The sequence below is a fragment of the Indicator indicator genome, chromosome 23 (assembly GCF_027791375.1).
Source record: "Indicator indicator isolate 239-I01 chromosome 23, UM_Iind_1.1, whole genome shotgun sequence".
Lineage (NCBI taxonomy): Eukaryota > Metazoa > Chordata > Aves > Piciformes > Indicatoridae > Indicator > Indicator indicator.
The window spans coordinates 7,528,400-7,543,330 of NC_072032.1; the positions used below are offsets into that span (position 1 = coordinate 7,528,400).

At 47.6% G+C, this 14,931-nt stretch overlaps 1 protein-coding gene across 1 annotated transcript in view; it reads right to left on the reverse strand.

The window, feature by feature from the left end:
- The window catches only part of FGFR3 (fibroblast growth factor receptor 3), a 59,078-nt gene that overhangs the window by 13,071 nt on the left and 31,076 nt on the right, over positions 1-14,931 (reverse strand). Inside the window, exons 4-6 of the mRNA XM_054391562.1 lie at positions 11,139-11,308; positions 5,278-5,401; positions 4,643-4,833 (exon numbers count right to left, since the gene is read on the reverse strand). Coding sequence (XP_054247537.1) covers positions 4,643-4,833; positions 5,278-5,401; positions 11,139-11,308 — 485 coding nt within the window. The remainder of the gene's footprint in view (positions 1-4,642; positions 4,834-5,277; positions 5,402-11,138; positions 11,309-14,931) is intronic.

Below are 14,931 nucleotides of genomic sequence, written 5' to 3' on the forward strand. Positions count from 1 at the left end.
GAAGAGACCTTACAGATTATTCAACCTTAAGACCACTATGGCCATTAAACCATGTCCCCAAGTGCCATGACCACATGTTTCTTGAACCTCTCCAAGGCCTTTTCTAACCTGGCCTTGAACACCTCCAGGGAGGAGGCATCTACAACCTCCCTGGGCAACCTGTTCCAGTGTCTCAGCACCCTCACTGTAAAGAATTTCTTCTTAATCTCCAGTCTAAACCTCCTCTCTTCCAGCTCAAATCCATCCCCCCTCATCCTGTCACTACAAGCCCATCCTATTTCTCCATCTGACAGCAGGCGCAGGCTCTACAGCTTCTTCAGAACTCTGCAGACAGGAGCAGCAGGGAAAGGGCTGGAGCAGGGATTTGTGTTTGCAGCCCTGCTCAGCAAATGCTGTTTCAATTATCAGATTCCAAAATAGAATTTGGAAACAAAATACAAGCAGCGGCGGTTTGAGACTCGCTGCTGACTTTGCCTTTCAGAAATTAGCTGTAATTTTTTCCACTGCTTATAGGAGCCTCTTCTTTACTAAATAAAGTGGTGCACACAAATCAAACAAACTTCAGACTCTTAAGCAAGGGATTTTATATCTCTTATTCCACAACAGCACATCAGTTTGATCCCTAAACAGTTGGTTTGATTTGGGTTGAAAACACACAAATCTTTTGGGTGGCCTCAGAAGTAGCCTAGAGAAAGGCTAGGAAAAAAAAACAAAAAACACCAAGAGTTTCAGTTCTGGAAACAAAAATGAAACAATTGCTCTACTCATTTTTGGTCTTACACACCCCAGCTCAGTTTGGACACCTTTGATTTCCAGGTCTGATCCTGCCAATGTAACTTGCAGCCCATTAAACCATCAGGGCTGACAGACGTGATGGGTTACCAGCAACTGAACCCAGAAGTGGCATCAGAAAGGAGTCTCAGTGTCCGTGGCTGATGACAAACACCACTGGTTTTGACCTGATCTCATCTCTAAAGCTTACATCCTGGCAAGTTTGTCTGCTCTGGCTAGTGGGGAACGTGCCTGCCTGCTGTTGCTGCCTTGTTTATAACGAATCTGGGCACATTTCAATGCAGAAAACACAATTTAGGCTTTGACAAAGCTTGGGCACAGTGTTGCCAGCCCCCCTCTCCTCTCCCCCCCCCCCCCCCAACTGGAATGCATTTAGTGCTCTTCTGCAAAGAAAAAAGAGGTCTCCTTTGATCACAAATTAGCCCAGGCTTTCAGGAACTGATGCAGGTGATGGCTTGGTTTTGTTAGGCTGATGGAAAAATGGGTTGAAAGTAGAGCATTCAATTCATCCATCTGGACTGGGGTGGGGTTTGCCCCCCACATTTAGATGGGAGGAGGGACGTCTATGTGCTGGGCACCTCTCTGTCTCTCTTGCTATGATGGAGACTGGGATAATACTCCTCATAGGTAAATCACCCTGTGGCAGCTTCTACACTCCACAGAATCTCCTGGAAGCAGGAGAGAAGGATGAGTTGATAAAAAAGCCTTATCTCCTTGCAGGCACCAGAGCACTGGGCAGGAGAGAGCCTTTGCAGCTGTGGGCAGCAAGGGCTGTGAGCAGCTCCACCAGCATGGCCAGGATGCTGGGTCAAAGCAACAGCATAGAATTAGAGAATCCTTAAGGTTGGAAAAAAAAACCTCTAAAGATATCATATCCAACCACTGACCCAACACCACCATGGCCTTTAAACCATGTCCTGAAGTGCCATGCCTACGTGCTTTTCAAACACCTCCAGGGATGGTGACTCCACCACTTCCCTGGCCAGCCTGCGGCATGAGGGGAACAAGTCCAACAAGTCCATAAAGCCAATAGATCACAGAATAACAAAGAATCAAAGAAACAAAGAATCATAGACTCATGTGGGTTGGAAAAGACCTTTAAGATCATCGAGTCCAACCATCAACCCAACACCACCATGGCCAGACAGTGAGATCATTTTATCACATCTTTATGTTTAAAAACCAAAACACATCCATAAATCATAGAAACATAGAATGGTTTGGGTTAGAAGGGACCTTTAGAGGTCATCTAGCCCAATCCCCCTGCAATAAGCAGAGACATCTTTCTGCAATAAGCAGAGACATCTTTAACTACATGAGGTTGCTCAGAGCCCCATCCAACCTGATCTTGAATTTTTCTCTGGGCAATCTGTGCCAGTATTTCACCACCCTCATTATAAAAACAAAAATTTCTTTCTTCTATCTAGTCTAAATCTCCCCTCTTTCAGTTTAAAACCATTTTAAAAACAACACTAAAAAAAATACCAAACCCAAACCCAACAACCCCTGCAAAGCTGGACCTGACGCAGCTCCACTGAGAGCCCATTCTGGAGCACAAAAGATGCATCCCCAAATGGCAAGGGCTGGGTGCCCCAGTGCTGATGCTGGTGTTACCACAATTCCAAGCACTCCTGATTAACCAGCAGCAGTAAATAGACGTGTGCTGCTCCTATTCATCCCCCCCCAAAATAATCACACCAAACAAAACTTGGGCTTTCAAACGCCTGCCCGCGCTCCCCTTCGAGGAATGCGGAGCTTTTTGCTGTCCACAGAAGAGAAGGTATTTGGCAATTCTAATGACCCAGCCACCCCAGTGCTGCTCCAACTTCATTTTCAAACCACTCTTTAGAGGGACTATTTATATGTTCTTTGCCACAGCAAAATGGGAACTTGTGCTTTGGACACAAGGCGCTGCTCGCGGCGGCTCCCCGAGCTTCCCAAAAGGTAGCACTTTATCCCACGGGGACCACACACGGAGCTGGGAGACTCTACTGGATGGCATGTGACACAGCCAGCTATTCAGAGCTTGGTGCTGGGCTGTGAAACCAGGGGAGGGATTGTGTGTGGGGGAAATTCAAATATGCATAATTCAGACACGTTTTGGAGAGGCTGGGAGAAAACAGGGAGTTTTATCGAGTCGCCAGGAGCGCGTGTTGCCAATCCTGAGGAACTGGCTCCAACCATTTCTTCCAAGCAATCTGTTATTTCAATCTGTGTTAATTATTTCCAGGGTCTCTGGCTTTTATTATCATGTATCTGGCTGGCTTACAGTTTTGTAGATGCTGTCTGGTAAGTGGGGTTTTGTTGGGTTTTGTTTAAGGCTTCATACAAAGAGCAGGAGGCTGTGTGCAGCAGGATGTGCACGGGGAATGTCCACACAGAGGACAACCTCAGCTTGAAGCTGCAAGGGCAAAATCTGCTTTCAGTTTTAATTGCAGAGCCAGGAAAAAAAAAAAGGAAAAAAAAAATCCCATTTGGCCCTATTTATTGTAATAATCACCAACACAGGATGCCTTTAATTAGTAAAAGATAAAAAACAACTCAGGAATTTTAAAAGTCCAATGTGTTTTTCACTCTCTGTTCTCCAGTTTTTATATTCATAGGTTCATAGGATGGTTTAGGTTGGAAGGGACCTTCAAGATCATCCAGTTCCAACCCCCTGCCATGGACAGGGACACCTCCCACCAGTCCAGATTGCTCAAGGCCTCATCCAATCTGGCCTTGAACACCTCCAGGGAGGGGGCATCCACAACCTGCCTGAGCAACCTGTTCCAGTGTCTCACCACCCTCACTGTAAGGTTATCTACAGAGGTTGAGGGGAAACTACATCTGCTGGCTTTGTTCAAGTTTGGAAGTTCCCTTTGAAGAATCATTTTAGCAAAGTAAAATCTTACTAAGTGAGTTTTTTGCTTGATATAGGAGAAAAAAAAATAATAATAAAAAAATCAACCCCGGCTTTTCTGAGCATGGAGAACAGCAATGTTCAGAAATGTTAGCAGCTGGAACAAGACCATCTTGGCTCTCAGGTGCTGGTAGCTCAGGGTGATTTGGTAGGTGCAGGTTGCAACGTGTTTACTTGGGAAAAGGAAAGAATGTGTTTGAGTTGGGAGCCTTTTGTTTTCATAAGCCCTGAAAATATCTCTAACGAAGCTGTCAAAAAAAAATGTTAAAAAGTAGAATTTAAGAGGTTATTCTAACCAATTTTTTGGGTCAGATGCAATCTGACAGCTTCTCTTTTCTTATGGCTGTGTTCTCAGAGGTGCCTCAACTCTTACAACGACTTCACTTATCGCTGCCACTGCAGTAGTTGTGTTATCTCTGGCAAACAGCAGAGTCTGGAACACCAACTTTGGGACATTTTTGCTGCACCCAGTCCAAAAAAGCAGAGTATTCCACTGTGCTTCAAGGAAAGGACAAACCCAATAGCTGCCCTGGCCTTATCCTCATGGCTTTTTTTTCTTTTGTCTCCTTACAGAAGCAAAGCAATGACACAAACCAAAACCTTGAGTTCCTCAGAATGCCAGGTTGGAAGGGATCCTAAGAATCATCTGGTCCAACCTTTATCTGGTTTAAATCATTATTAGTCTTGTAAGAGATGTGGCATTGAACATCTTCTGCTGGGAGTTCCTGGTTCACGTGGCACAGCTAATGGAGGGCTTATCTCTAAACACCTAAATGAAGTTTATGACCTGCACTGGCAGCACCTTCATTCAGTGCTGATCTCCCCCTGCCCTCAGTAGGGCAGTGGGTTGGCTTTCTCTTGAGGAGCATCCCCACAGTGGAGCTGCCCACCAAGACCAAGGCACGGAAAGGACTGCCCTGAGGGTGAGAAGAAGGAGCAAGTACCAACCTTCAGCACCGTGACATAGGGAGTCCCGTCGGGTCCGTACTTGCTGCCGTTGACTTCCACGTGTTTCAGCCACTGGATGTGAGGCTGGGCATCGCTGTAGACCTTGCAGTGAAACTCCACATTGCTCCCTACCACCACGGTCTGGTTGGCAGGAAGCCCTGCCTGCAGGATGGGTCGGTGGGGTGACCTTTCTGAAAAACAAAAGAGAGGGAAATCCTAACTGACTTGTCCCTCCTCCAGCAAGGATTCTCCCCTCAGCCCTTCATCTCCTGCCTTTGCAGCAGAAAGGGCGTGGTCTGGGATTGCCCCCACTCAGGAATCCTGGCCACTGCTTTTACCCAGTCTGCTTCTCAAAGCAGACAAGAACCATCTGGGAATGGAAGAGACATCTCAGCTCTGACATTCCTTCTCTGGCCCCTCTGCAGGCCCAAACCAATAAATCTATTGCAAACCAATAAATTTATTGATCACAGATCTGAGGCTGAATTACTGGCCAAAAGCAAACTTGTTTGCTGGAGAAGAGCCACGATCCAGCACAGTGCGAAAGAAACCAAGCTCCTGCTCTCCCTAGCCCATCCCACGCCTCTTGGGCATCACCACCCATCACCTACTGAGGGAGAACAGTGAAATCTCACCTAAGACATCAAGCTGGTAGGTGTGTCTGATGTTGCCATACTTGTTCTCTACCACGCAGGTGTAATTCCCTCGGTCTGATGGCACCACACTCTCCATCACCAAACTCCACTGTTGGTGTCGCAACTAGAAGAAGAAATCAAGCCATCAAGCTCGTGGTCAAGCACCATCACCACCAGCTCATTCAAATCACTAAAAAAAAATCAGTGAGCTTCTACACGCTTGGCCAGCATGAATGACCCCCAGAGTTGGCCTGAACACCACAAGGAGTCATTTCAAGGGTTATTAGAGGCTTAAAGGCGAGAAGGACTTCAGCCCAATGGAGGAGCAGCACAGCACACAGTAGCACACTGAGGATCCAACAGGGACTGGTAGATGCTTCCACACTGACAGCAATAATGAACCCAGCTGACAGCACAATGTGCCACCTCTCATTAGAGCACCAGCTTCAGAAGGCATCAGCTAACCCTGATCTGCTGGTCCCCTCTGTCACACCACTCTGGTCCAGAGGCTCTGTCAGCTCAAAAATATTGTCCTCTCATCTGTAAACCTTCACCACCTGCTACATCTAATCCCTAAGATGACTCTAAACAATAAAACTCCTACTTCTTACCCTAGCTGTAGCATGTTTTGAAGATGTGTGCTATGGAGGCAACAGGCTGTGGCATCTGTTTGAACAGAAATGGGTGTCTACCATTGAGTCAGTCCCCATAATTCCCTGTAAAAACCAGGAGAAAACATGCCCAGCCTCAAAGCTGCTCCCTAGGATCAGCCCTTCTCTCTTGGCACCAAATTTTATAGTAGTTGGGTTTCTAGATGTGGCTCATGTCCAGAGCAGCAGAAGGGAAAGCACAACCCATGTTTCCACCCTGACCTGCTGCCCTGTGAGCCCAGCTAGAATGATTGTTTCATGGAATCACAGAATGGTGGAGGTTGGAAGGGACCTCTGGGGATCATTGAGTCCAGCCTCACTGCTGGGGCAGGTTCACTTAGATCAGGTCACACAGGAACACATCCAGCTGGGATCTGAAAGTCTCCAGAAGAAAGGAGACACCACAACCTCTCTGGGCATCCTGGTCCAGGGCTCCAGCACCCTCACAGCAGCAAGTTTTCCCTTAAATTCAAGTGAAACTCCCTGTGTTCTAGTTTGCTTCTAATGAGAACAAAGGAAATAATGGACATGGAAAGCAAATCTTGAGTTAACAGAGAAAGCAAATGGTATCAAAGATGCCTTCAGGACACATGGAATATGACAGCTCTCCAATTTTTTTCTGCATATTAATTTGATGCCTTCTGCTGCCCAAAGCAGAACATTTCAACTTTATTAAACACTTTGAAGGTGACTCCAAGGACACAGAAGCAGGAGATGGCAATAACACTGTACTACAGAATGTTAAGAGCTGATGGAGGAGTCCAGGGTGTAATTGCTCCTGAGGTTTCTTGCTGCAGCAGGGGAATTCAAATATGAAGTCAGTTAACCTGTTTTGCTAGAGAGAGACTGCATCCACATGCTTCCCTTTAAAGGACCATGTTGCAATTAAAGCCAGAATTTTGCAAAGAGAAGACTTCAAGTCATAGAAGCAAACAAATCAATTGCAAGACGAGCAAGAAAAAAAAACATCTTAAAGCTCTGACAGTCTCTGCAGCCCTGAGAATGGCACTGCTGAGCACCCCACTTTTCAGGGACCACTGAATACATTTCCTGCCATTTCAGGGGCTAGGTCATAGGAGGCTAAGCAAGTCTAAACTGAAATTTGGGTTGCTGCTGATGTCAGGCCAGGTAGGACAGCACCTTCACCCCACCCAGATGGACCTCCATGCAGAATCATCATTGCACCTTTTGTAAAGCAACATCCTGCTTGGAGCATCCCTGAAACCACGCAGCAATTGCAGGGTCAGAGGAGCTCTGAGAACAGAAAGCTTGGACCTGGAGGTCACAGCTGAATATACCAGAGTCTCAAGGAAGTTTCAATGCAAATGTGTGGCTGCTCAGGGGTTCATTTCCATACAGGTTTGTCTCACAGTTATGTCTGAAGACTTCTTTTAATCCACTTTTCAGCATTGCAAAGCATTTGTGTCTGGAACCCTTAGGAGCTACTACAAGGAAATGGGGCTCCAGACACATGGATGAGTCCCTAGTTCGAGCTGCATTACAAAACCAGGTCCAAATTAGGTGCTCTAACTCAGGAGGCACTTTCAAAGACACTTTTATGGCACTTCCAAAGAATTTCATTTTGTCAGATTTGAGATGGAGACTTTGGACTCAGAACAGAGAGGAGAACCTGCTGGGCACAGACCCCTGGGGCAGAACTTGTTTGGAAACTCTTCTAGAAGCAATCAGATTACTTTTTAATTTTTATTTTTTTAGCTTGAGACTGATGTCTAGATTTAAAGCAGAGTAAGAAGGGCTGTTCCTGAGTGAAGATAGCTACCACACTCCATAAAGCACTGGAAACATGAAGTGACTTAGTGCAGGCATTAATCAAGGGGGTGAGATACTGGAAATCCCTCTGGTTTATTTGGTGTTGTCATTCTTGGCTCCTTGTGAAACAAACATTTGCAGACACTCTTGGAAGCTCAGTCCCTGTTTGCCAGACTGGTATGCAAGTCAGTGCAATGGTCTGGGGAAGGGATAATCCTCTCCCTCCCCTCCCCCTCCATCTTCCCTTCTAGGGTCATTTAACACACAGAGGCTTACACTATTAGAGATTCCAACAGGGATTTAACCATTAATGCTCTTTGGGAAATTTCATATGAGAAGTCATATGAATGTCTTCTCTTTGCTAGTTAAGGGTGAACTGTAACAAAACTAGGTTAGCCTGCACCCCTCTCTCTTGCACTCATCCTTCTCTTCACACCGTGCAATCCCATGCAATCTCCACACCACTTCCAAGAGGCAGAAGTGGAAGAGCGGTCAGCTTTCATCTGCTGGCCACAGACCTTTCACAATCAACACAGAAACTCTGCCATGCACTGAAAACAAATGAGAACATTCCCAGCTCAAGGATTTCTGGGTTAAGACCAGATCTCGAGATGAAGTAAGCCAGCCAGGCTCTGCCAGACCTTGAGTCTTGCCCATTCTTTTCAAGCTGCCTTAATCCTGTTATGAAGTTAAGTTGTAACAGGGAATTTAAATCTTAAATACATGAGATACCAAGCAGGTTTTCAAGCTCCTTTTCTGGTTCAAATCTCAGCTGGTAGCTATGAGTGTATTCATACTGCCATTAGACTCCCTGCCTCCAGCCATGGCCCATCAGCAAAAGCAAGCAACCAAGGCAAGAAGAACAGAGAGGGAAAGATGTCTTTATATCAAAGAAGGGACAAAGAACCACACCTAGACAGATAGAGAGCTTAACCCAATCTTGCTGTAATTGGCCTGACATTGCCTTCAATAGCTCTTTTGAGCATTGGCTTGTTGCTGGAAGGTACCCTAGAGAAACAAAGCAGAGCGATGCCAAAGACTCACTGCCCTGTTGCAGAGGATGAAACGTCAATTTAAACTCAAGGAGAGATTAAAAGCACTGGGAAGAGAGCTGGAGAATTGCTTTCAGCTTTAGATTGGCTTCTGCAAGCATAACTTAGTGCAGCTGCTGGCACATAGCTTTGTGAAAAGCAACCCCAATGGTGTGTGTGAGCCTGGAAACGCTTTGAGATGGTCTGCAGTCAGTCAAGGATGCTGGTGCTGGGTGAACATTACCTCTCAAAAGGCTGCTTACCCACAGGAGCTGCTTCCATACTTCTTTTCCATCCTTGTCTCTTTTTTTCATAGAATTGTTTTGGATGGAAAAGACCTCTAAGACCATCAAGCCCAATCATCAACACAACACCAAAATGGCCATTAACAAATGTCCCCTGGTGCCATGTTTCTTGAACACTTCCAGGGATAGGGATTCAACCACCTTCCTGGGCAGTCTGTTTCAGTATTTGACAACCCTTCCACTCAAGAAGTTTCTTCTAATGTCCAACCTAAACCTGCCCTGGTGCCATTTCAGGTCATTTCATCTCCTTCTATCACCTGATAGTAGGGAGATGAGACCAACCCCCACTTCACTGCAACCTCCTTTCAGGGAGCTGTAGAGAGCAATAAGGTCTCCCCTCAACCTTCTTCCCTAACTTTTCAGAAGATCCAAACCTGAGAATTTCCTCAGCCTCATCCAGGCTGGAGCAGGGACAGGACTGAGGGAGCTTCAAAAGCTTCACTGAAGCAACCACAAAAGGCTCTTTCAGGAGTGGGGCTGAGCTAACAGGAAAGAAACAGCCCAAAACTGCAGGGAGGGAAGACTTTTTTTGAATAATTTTCTGGTTTCTGGAGCACAGCATGCTTTGCATGCCCTTTGAAAACACTCCCAGTGTGGTAGGCACCAGCACACAGCTTATTCAGAGTACTGATGATGGTGCCTTCCTCAAAATCCCCTTCTCTCCTGAGCAGCAGCTCAGGGCTATGCCAGGGCTGGCAGAGCACAGATCGCTGCTCAGAATTCCCTCCTGCCACACTGATTTTGTTATAAGCAGCTGCTGCCAGCTTTATTCTCCCCAAATAAAATCTGAAAAGAGCCTGACTATGACCTCAAGGGGACAAAGTAAGAAGAAAACCAACAACAGCAGAGAAGAGCTGCTTTTCCTGTTGAAGTCCTGCCATAATTCATCACAGACAGTAGCACAGAAACTTCTGGCTAATTAAATCAGTACTGAGTGCAGTAGGGGTTTTGGGTCCCTCAGCTCCTTCCATAAACACAAGCCAGAGCATTTTCCAGAACACCTCATGGCAGAAAGGAAGGAGGGAGAAGAAAGCAGCTAAGAAGCAGATGCTATGACTCTGGCTACAAGGGAATCCAACACTTGACCAAGGGTCAGTGATTTATACCACAAGAATGTTAATGGACACCAGCACCACGGTCCAGCTCTCTGGTGAGGCCCTTCCCACACCTTCAAAGGATGCTGAGTCAGTTTTCCTTGAATGCTGGGAGCAGCCTCAGCTCAGTCTACCACATCTCAACACACTGGGCTGATCTCCAGAAATTAAGACACAAGTTTCTGCTCCTGCTTTCTCATCACCATCCATAGCACAACCATAAAGCCAGTCTCATTTTCACCTGAAGACCTCTGCAGACAAACCCAGGGGGCACTGGCCCTCAATCCCAAGGGACAGCAGCGATTTTAAACACTTTGGTGTTGAGTAATTGCTAAGGCTACAAGAAACACCCCCACTGCAGGTTGAAGGAGGTTCTCCTCCCCCTCTACTCTGCCCTGGTGAGGCCACAGATGGAATATTCTGTTCTGGGGTCTCCAGTTCAGAACTACTGGAGAGAGTCCAATGCAGGCTACAAAGATGCTGAGGAGCCTGGAGCATCTCTGTGAGGAGGAACGGCTGAGAACCCTGGGGCTGTTGAGCCTGAAGAAGAGCAGCCTGAGAGGGGATCTGATCAGCAAGAGCTGAAGGGTGGGGGGCAAGAAGATGGAGCCAGGCTCTTTTCAGTGGTGGTCAGTGATAGGACACGGGGCAATGGGTACAAATTGGAATCCAGGTTTCACTTAAACGTAAAGAAAAACTTCTTCACTTTGAAGCTGCTGGAGCTGTGGAACATGCTGCCCAGAGAGGTTGTGCAGTCTCCTTCTCTGGAGACTTTTGAATCCTGCTTGCATGTGTCACTGTGCAACCTGATGTAGGAGAACCTTTGTTAGCAGTGGGGCTGGACTAGATGATCTCCACAAGTTCCTTTCCATTCTCTGATTCTCTGATTCCCATGAAGCCAGGACTGTGCTGTTACACATCCCCAGGGTAGTCCCAGCGAAACCCAACTTGGTACAGTCGGTAGCAAAGCAGAACTCCAGGTAGAAGCAGAGCTCCAAACCCCAGCCTTACCTTGATGCCCCCAATCCTATGCTCCCCCTTGAACTCCTTGCCATTTTTCAGCCAGTAGATGGAAGGAGTTGGGTTCCCCCCCGCCGGGCAGCGGAAGCGCACGGTGTTGGCAGCAGGAACTGCCAGCAGCTTCTTCTCCATCTTATCTGGCCGGGTCCAGAAGGGGACACCTGGGAAAGAAAAGGCCAAGTTGATCAGACCTGTTTCTGGCATGGAGGATATCAGCTGGGGAGCAGATGCCTTTGAGGAGGCTTTGGTGTGTGTGGAGTGACAGTTAAATTGCTACCTGCTGCACTGCAGATAAACGACACAGAAATGCTCCCCAGCTACATGTAGAGAGGGTGTTTGCATTTGGGGTTTGTGATGAAAGGTCCAGGACCAGGTTCTTGTCTTGGTAATGCCAGTATGGATACACAGTAGCTGCTTGGAAGCAACAGGCAGAGTTATCATAGAACAGTTTGGGTTGAAAGGGACTTTTTACAAGAGCTTGTAGTGATAGGACGAGGGGCAATGGATTTGAGCTTGAGGAGCACAGATTTAGACTGGAGATTAGGAAGAAATTCTTTCCAGTGAGGGTGGTGAGACACTGGAACAGGTTGCCCAGGGAGGTTGTGGATGCCCCCTCCCTGGAGGTGTTCAAGGCCAGGCTGGATGAGGCTTTGAGCAAGCTGGGCTAGTGGAAGGTGTCCCTGCCCATGGCATGGGGGTGGAACTAGATGATCTTGAAGGCCCCTTCCAACCCCAATCATACTATGAACCTATGAATGTAGTTCCAACCCCGTCTGTCATGGGCAGGGACACCTCCCATTAGACCAACTTGCTCAGGGTTCCTTCCATCCAGCCTGGCCTTGAACACCTCCAGAGAAGGTTCATCCACGACCTCCCTGGGCAACCTGCTCCAGTGCCTCCCCACCCTCACGGTAAAGAATTTCTTCCTAATTCTTCACTGTAAAGAATTTCTTCCAGATCTGGCTGAGAATCTGGCCTCAGCCTGTGAAGAGACACAGATGTACCTTTGGAATAAGAGCAGCCAAGAAGCATCAACAGCAGCAAGATGTTGGAACTGTAAAAAAAAAAAAACATTGATGGGCCAGCAAGGGAGCAAAGAAAAAGTGTGAGCTGAGTGGGCTGGGAAGGTTCCTTCTTGGTGAGCACAAATGTAGTGTGGCCTCCTTAAGGGAAAGGAATAAAAAAAAAAAATAAGAAGAAAAAAGCCAAACCCCAGTGCCAAACTGGTTTATCATGTTTATGTTCTTTAAGTACAAGTGATTTTAGTTTGAAAGATTCATGTTGCCTTTGAACAGGCCTAAGTTTGAAAACACCAGTGCTAGCATGAGATATTTTTTTCTTCTCTGCCTGGAGGACAGCGAAGTCTCTTGGCTGCCTGACAACCATTACAGATTAACTCCAAATTAAGGCAGCAGCAGCAAACTCATTATGCTGGGAAGAAAGGAAGAGAAAGTTGGGGAGGGGGGGGAAAAATGCTCCTCAGCTTTGGTTTTCTGCTTAAGGAAACTGCAGAGCTGCACATGGAGTGTTTCTTCTGCCGTGCATCCAGCCCCACCAGCTCTCTGCTCCCAAGGGAGATTGAAGCACAAAGCATTTGGGCTGCAAAATAGCCAAGAAGACCAAGGAGTGTAACCAGCATCTCCCCTCCAGGTGGGAAGGAAGCATCTACAGACTCTGAGAACTCATACCCACCCACCACAGACACCTGTGGGCTTCTGGCCAAGACAAACTTAAGGTGCTGGTCCTGCAAGAACTGCCTTGGAGAACATGAAATTCTTTTCAGTGGTGTCATATGATAGAACAAGGGGCAGTGCACACACACTGGAATCCAGGAGGTTCTACCTCAACAGGAGGAAATAATTTTTTGCTGTGTGGGTGTTGGAGCCCTGGAGCAGGCTGCCCAGAATGGTTGTGGAGTCTCCTTCTCTGGAGATATTCCAAACCCACCTGGACATTGTGATTCTGGGCAACCTGCTGTGGGTGACACTGCTTTAGCAGGGCTGTTGGCCTGACTGATTTCCAGAAATCCCTTCCAACCCCCACTATGCTGAGATTCTGTGAGACAAGTGTGCCCAGTGGGACCATCCCCAGCAAATGAAGAGCCTCCTGAATGTGGCTTCTGATATCCAGTTCCTCGTGGCTAGGTGGGCTTTACAAGTTTTTCCTTAATTTCAAGTGAAACCTCCTGTTCTACTTTGTGCCCATTGCCCCTTGTCCTGGCACTGGGCACCAATGAGAAGAGCTTGGCCCCATGCTCTTGCCTCCCATCCTTTAGTTTTTGCTGAGCACTGATCAGATCCCCTCTCAGGCTGCTCTTCTCCAGGCTCAACAGCCCCAGGGCCCTCAGCCTTTCCTCCTCACAGGCTCCTCAGCATCTTTGTGGCCCTCACCTGCTTTCACACTTCTGCAGCCAGATGTAGGTGCCTGAGTGATGCCATCCCAGGGAGGGAAATCCAGCACGGAGAGGACTTTCATCTGCCCTCGAGCTGCCTTGCACAAGGTGCTGTGATTGCCTGTCAAAGTCAGCTCCACCTCTCAGAGGGATCTGGTGCTCACCCATGAACCTCACCTTTCACACAACGAAACTGCTGAAGGGCTTTTTCTTGCTAGGATGGCACCAGGAGCCCGAGCATGGCTGGCACAAACAAAAGCAGCAGGAGGAATCCCTGTAATTCCCTTGCTCTTGCAAAATCCTGGCTATAAAACTTTGCTGTAAACTCAGGGCTCATCCAGGAGAGGCCTCAAATGTTACATGATAATCAATGGTTTGAGTTGGAAGGGACCTTCAAGATCATCTAGTTCTAACCTCCTGCTAGACCAGCTTGCTCAAGAGGCTAAACGTGGGCTGAAGCAGGGTAACCACCTACCTTCTAACACCTGAGTTCAGAAAACTGCTAGATCTAGACAAAAAAGGGGACTGTTCTAAGAAGGGCTGCAGCCCCTAAACTCAGGTCTTCATGGAAAATGAAGATGCTGCTATCACATGTTGGTGGTTGGTCTCCCTGATCTCAGAGAGCTTTTCCAACCAAAACAGTTCTGTGATTCTCTGTGTTGGGAAGGCAGAAGCCAAGCAAAGGCTGGGCAAAAGCCCAGGGAGCAGCAGGGAGGGTGAGTTTGGAGGAGGGCTGTTGGGGTGGCCTTAGAGGAAGGAGCTGCAGAGATCATGTTGGGAGAGATCTGGTCCTTGGTTTCTGCAGCATGGGGCTATTTCCTGGCTGAACACTTCCTTTTGGCAATGCACTCTGATTTCCCAGGGACTGTCCAGGAGGTTAAGAGGGCTGCAGGGGAGAGAGTTCAGGGAAAGGGCAGGCAGGGATGGTTGGAGTTTCCTTCACTGCTGCTAAGAAGGGCAGAATAACCTATCTCCCTACAACAGATCCTATCTTAAGGCCTTCAAAGATTCATAGAATGGCTTGGGTTGGAAAAGATCATCTAGTTCTAACCCCCCTGCCATGGGCAGGGACACCTTCCACTAGACCAGCTTGCTCAGAGCCTCATCCAGCCTGGTCTTGAAGACTTCAGACATCAGAGAGGAGCAAGACAGGGCTCAGGAAAGTTTCCAGCTGAGGATATTCTTCATATGGAGCAAAGGTCCCACAGAATCACAGAACTGTTGAGACTGGAAGAGGCCTTTGAGATCAAGTCCAACCATTCACCTTCAGCTCACAATCCCACCACTGCTGCTAAGCCACTGCCACTAAACCACATCCCTCAGCACCACATCCACACACCTTTTAAATACCTCCAGGGATGGTGACTGCACCACCAGCCTGGGCAGCCTGTT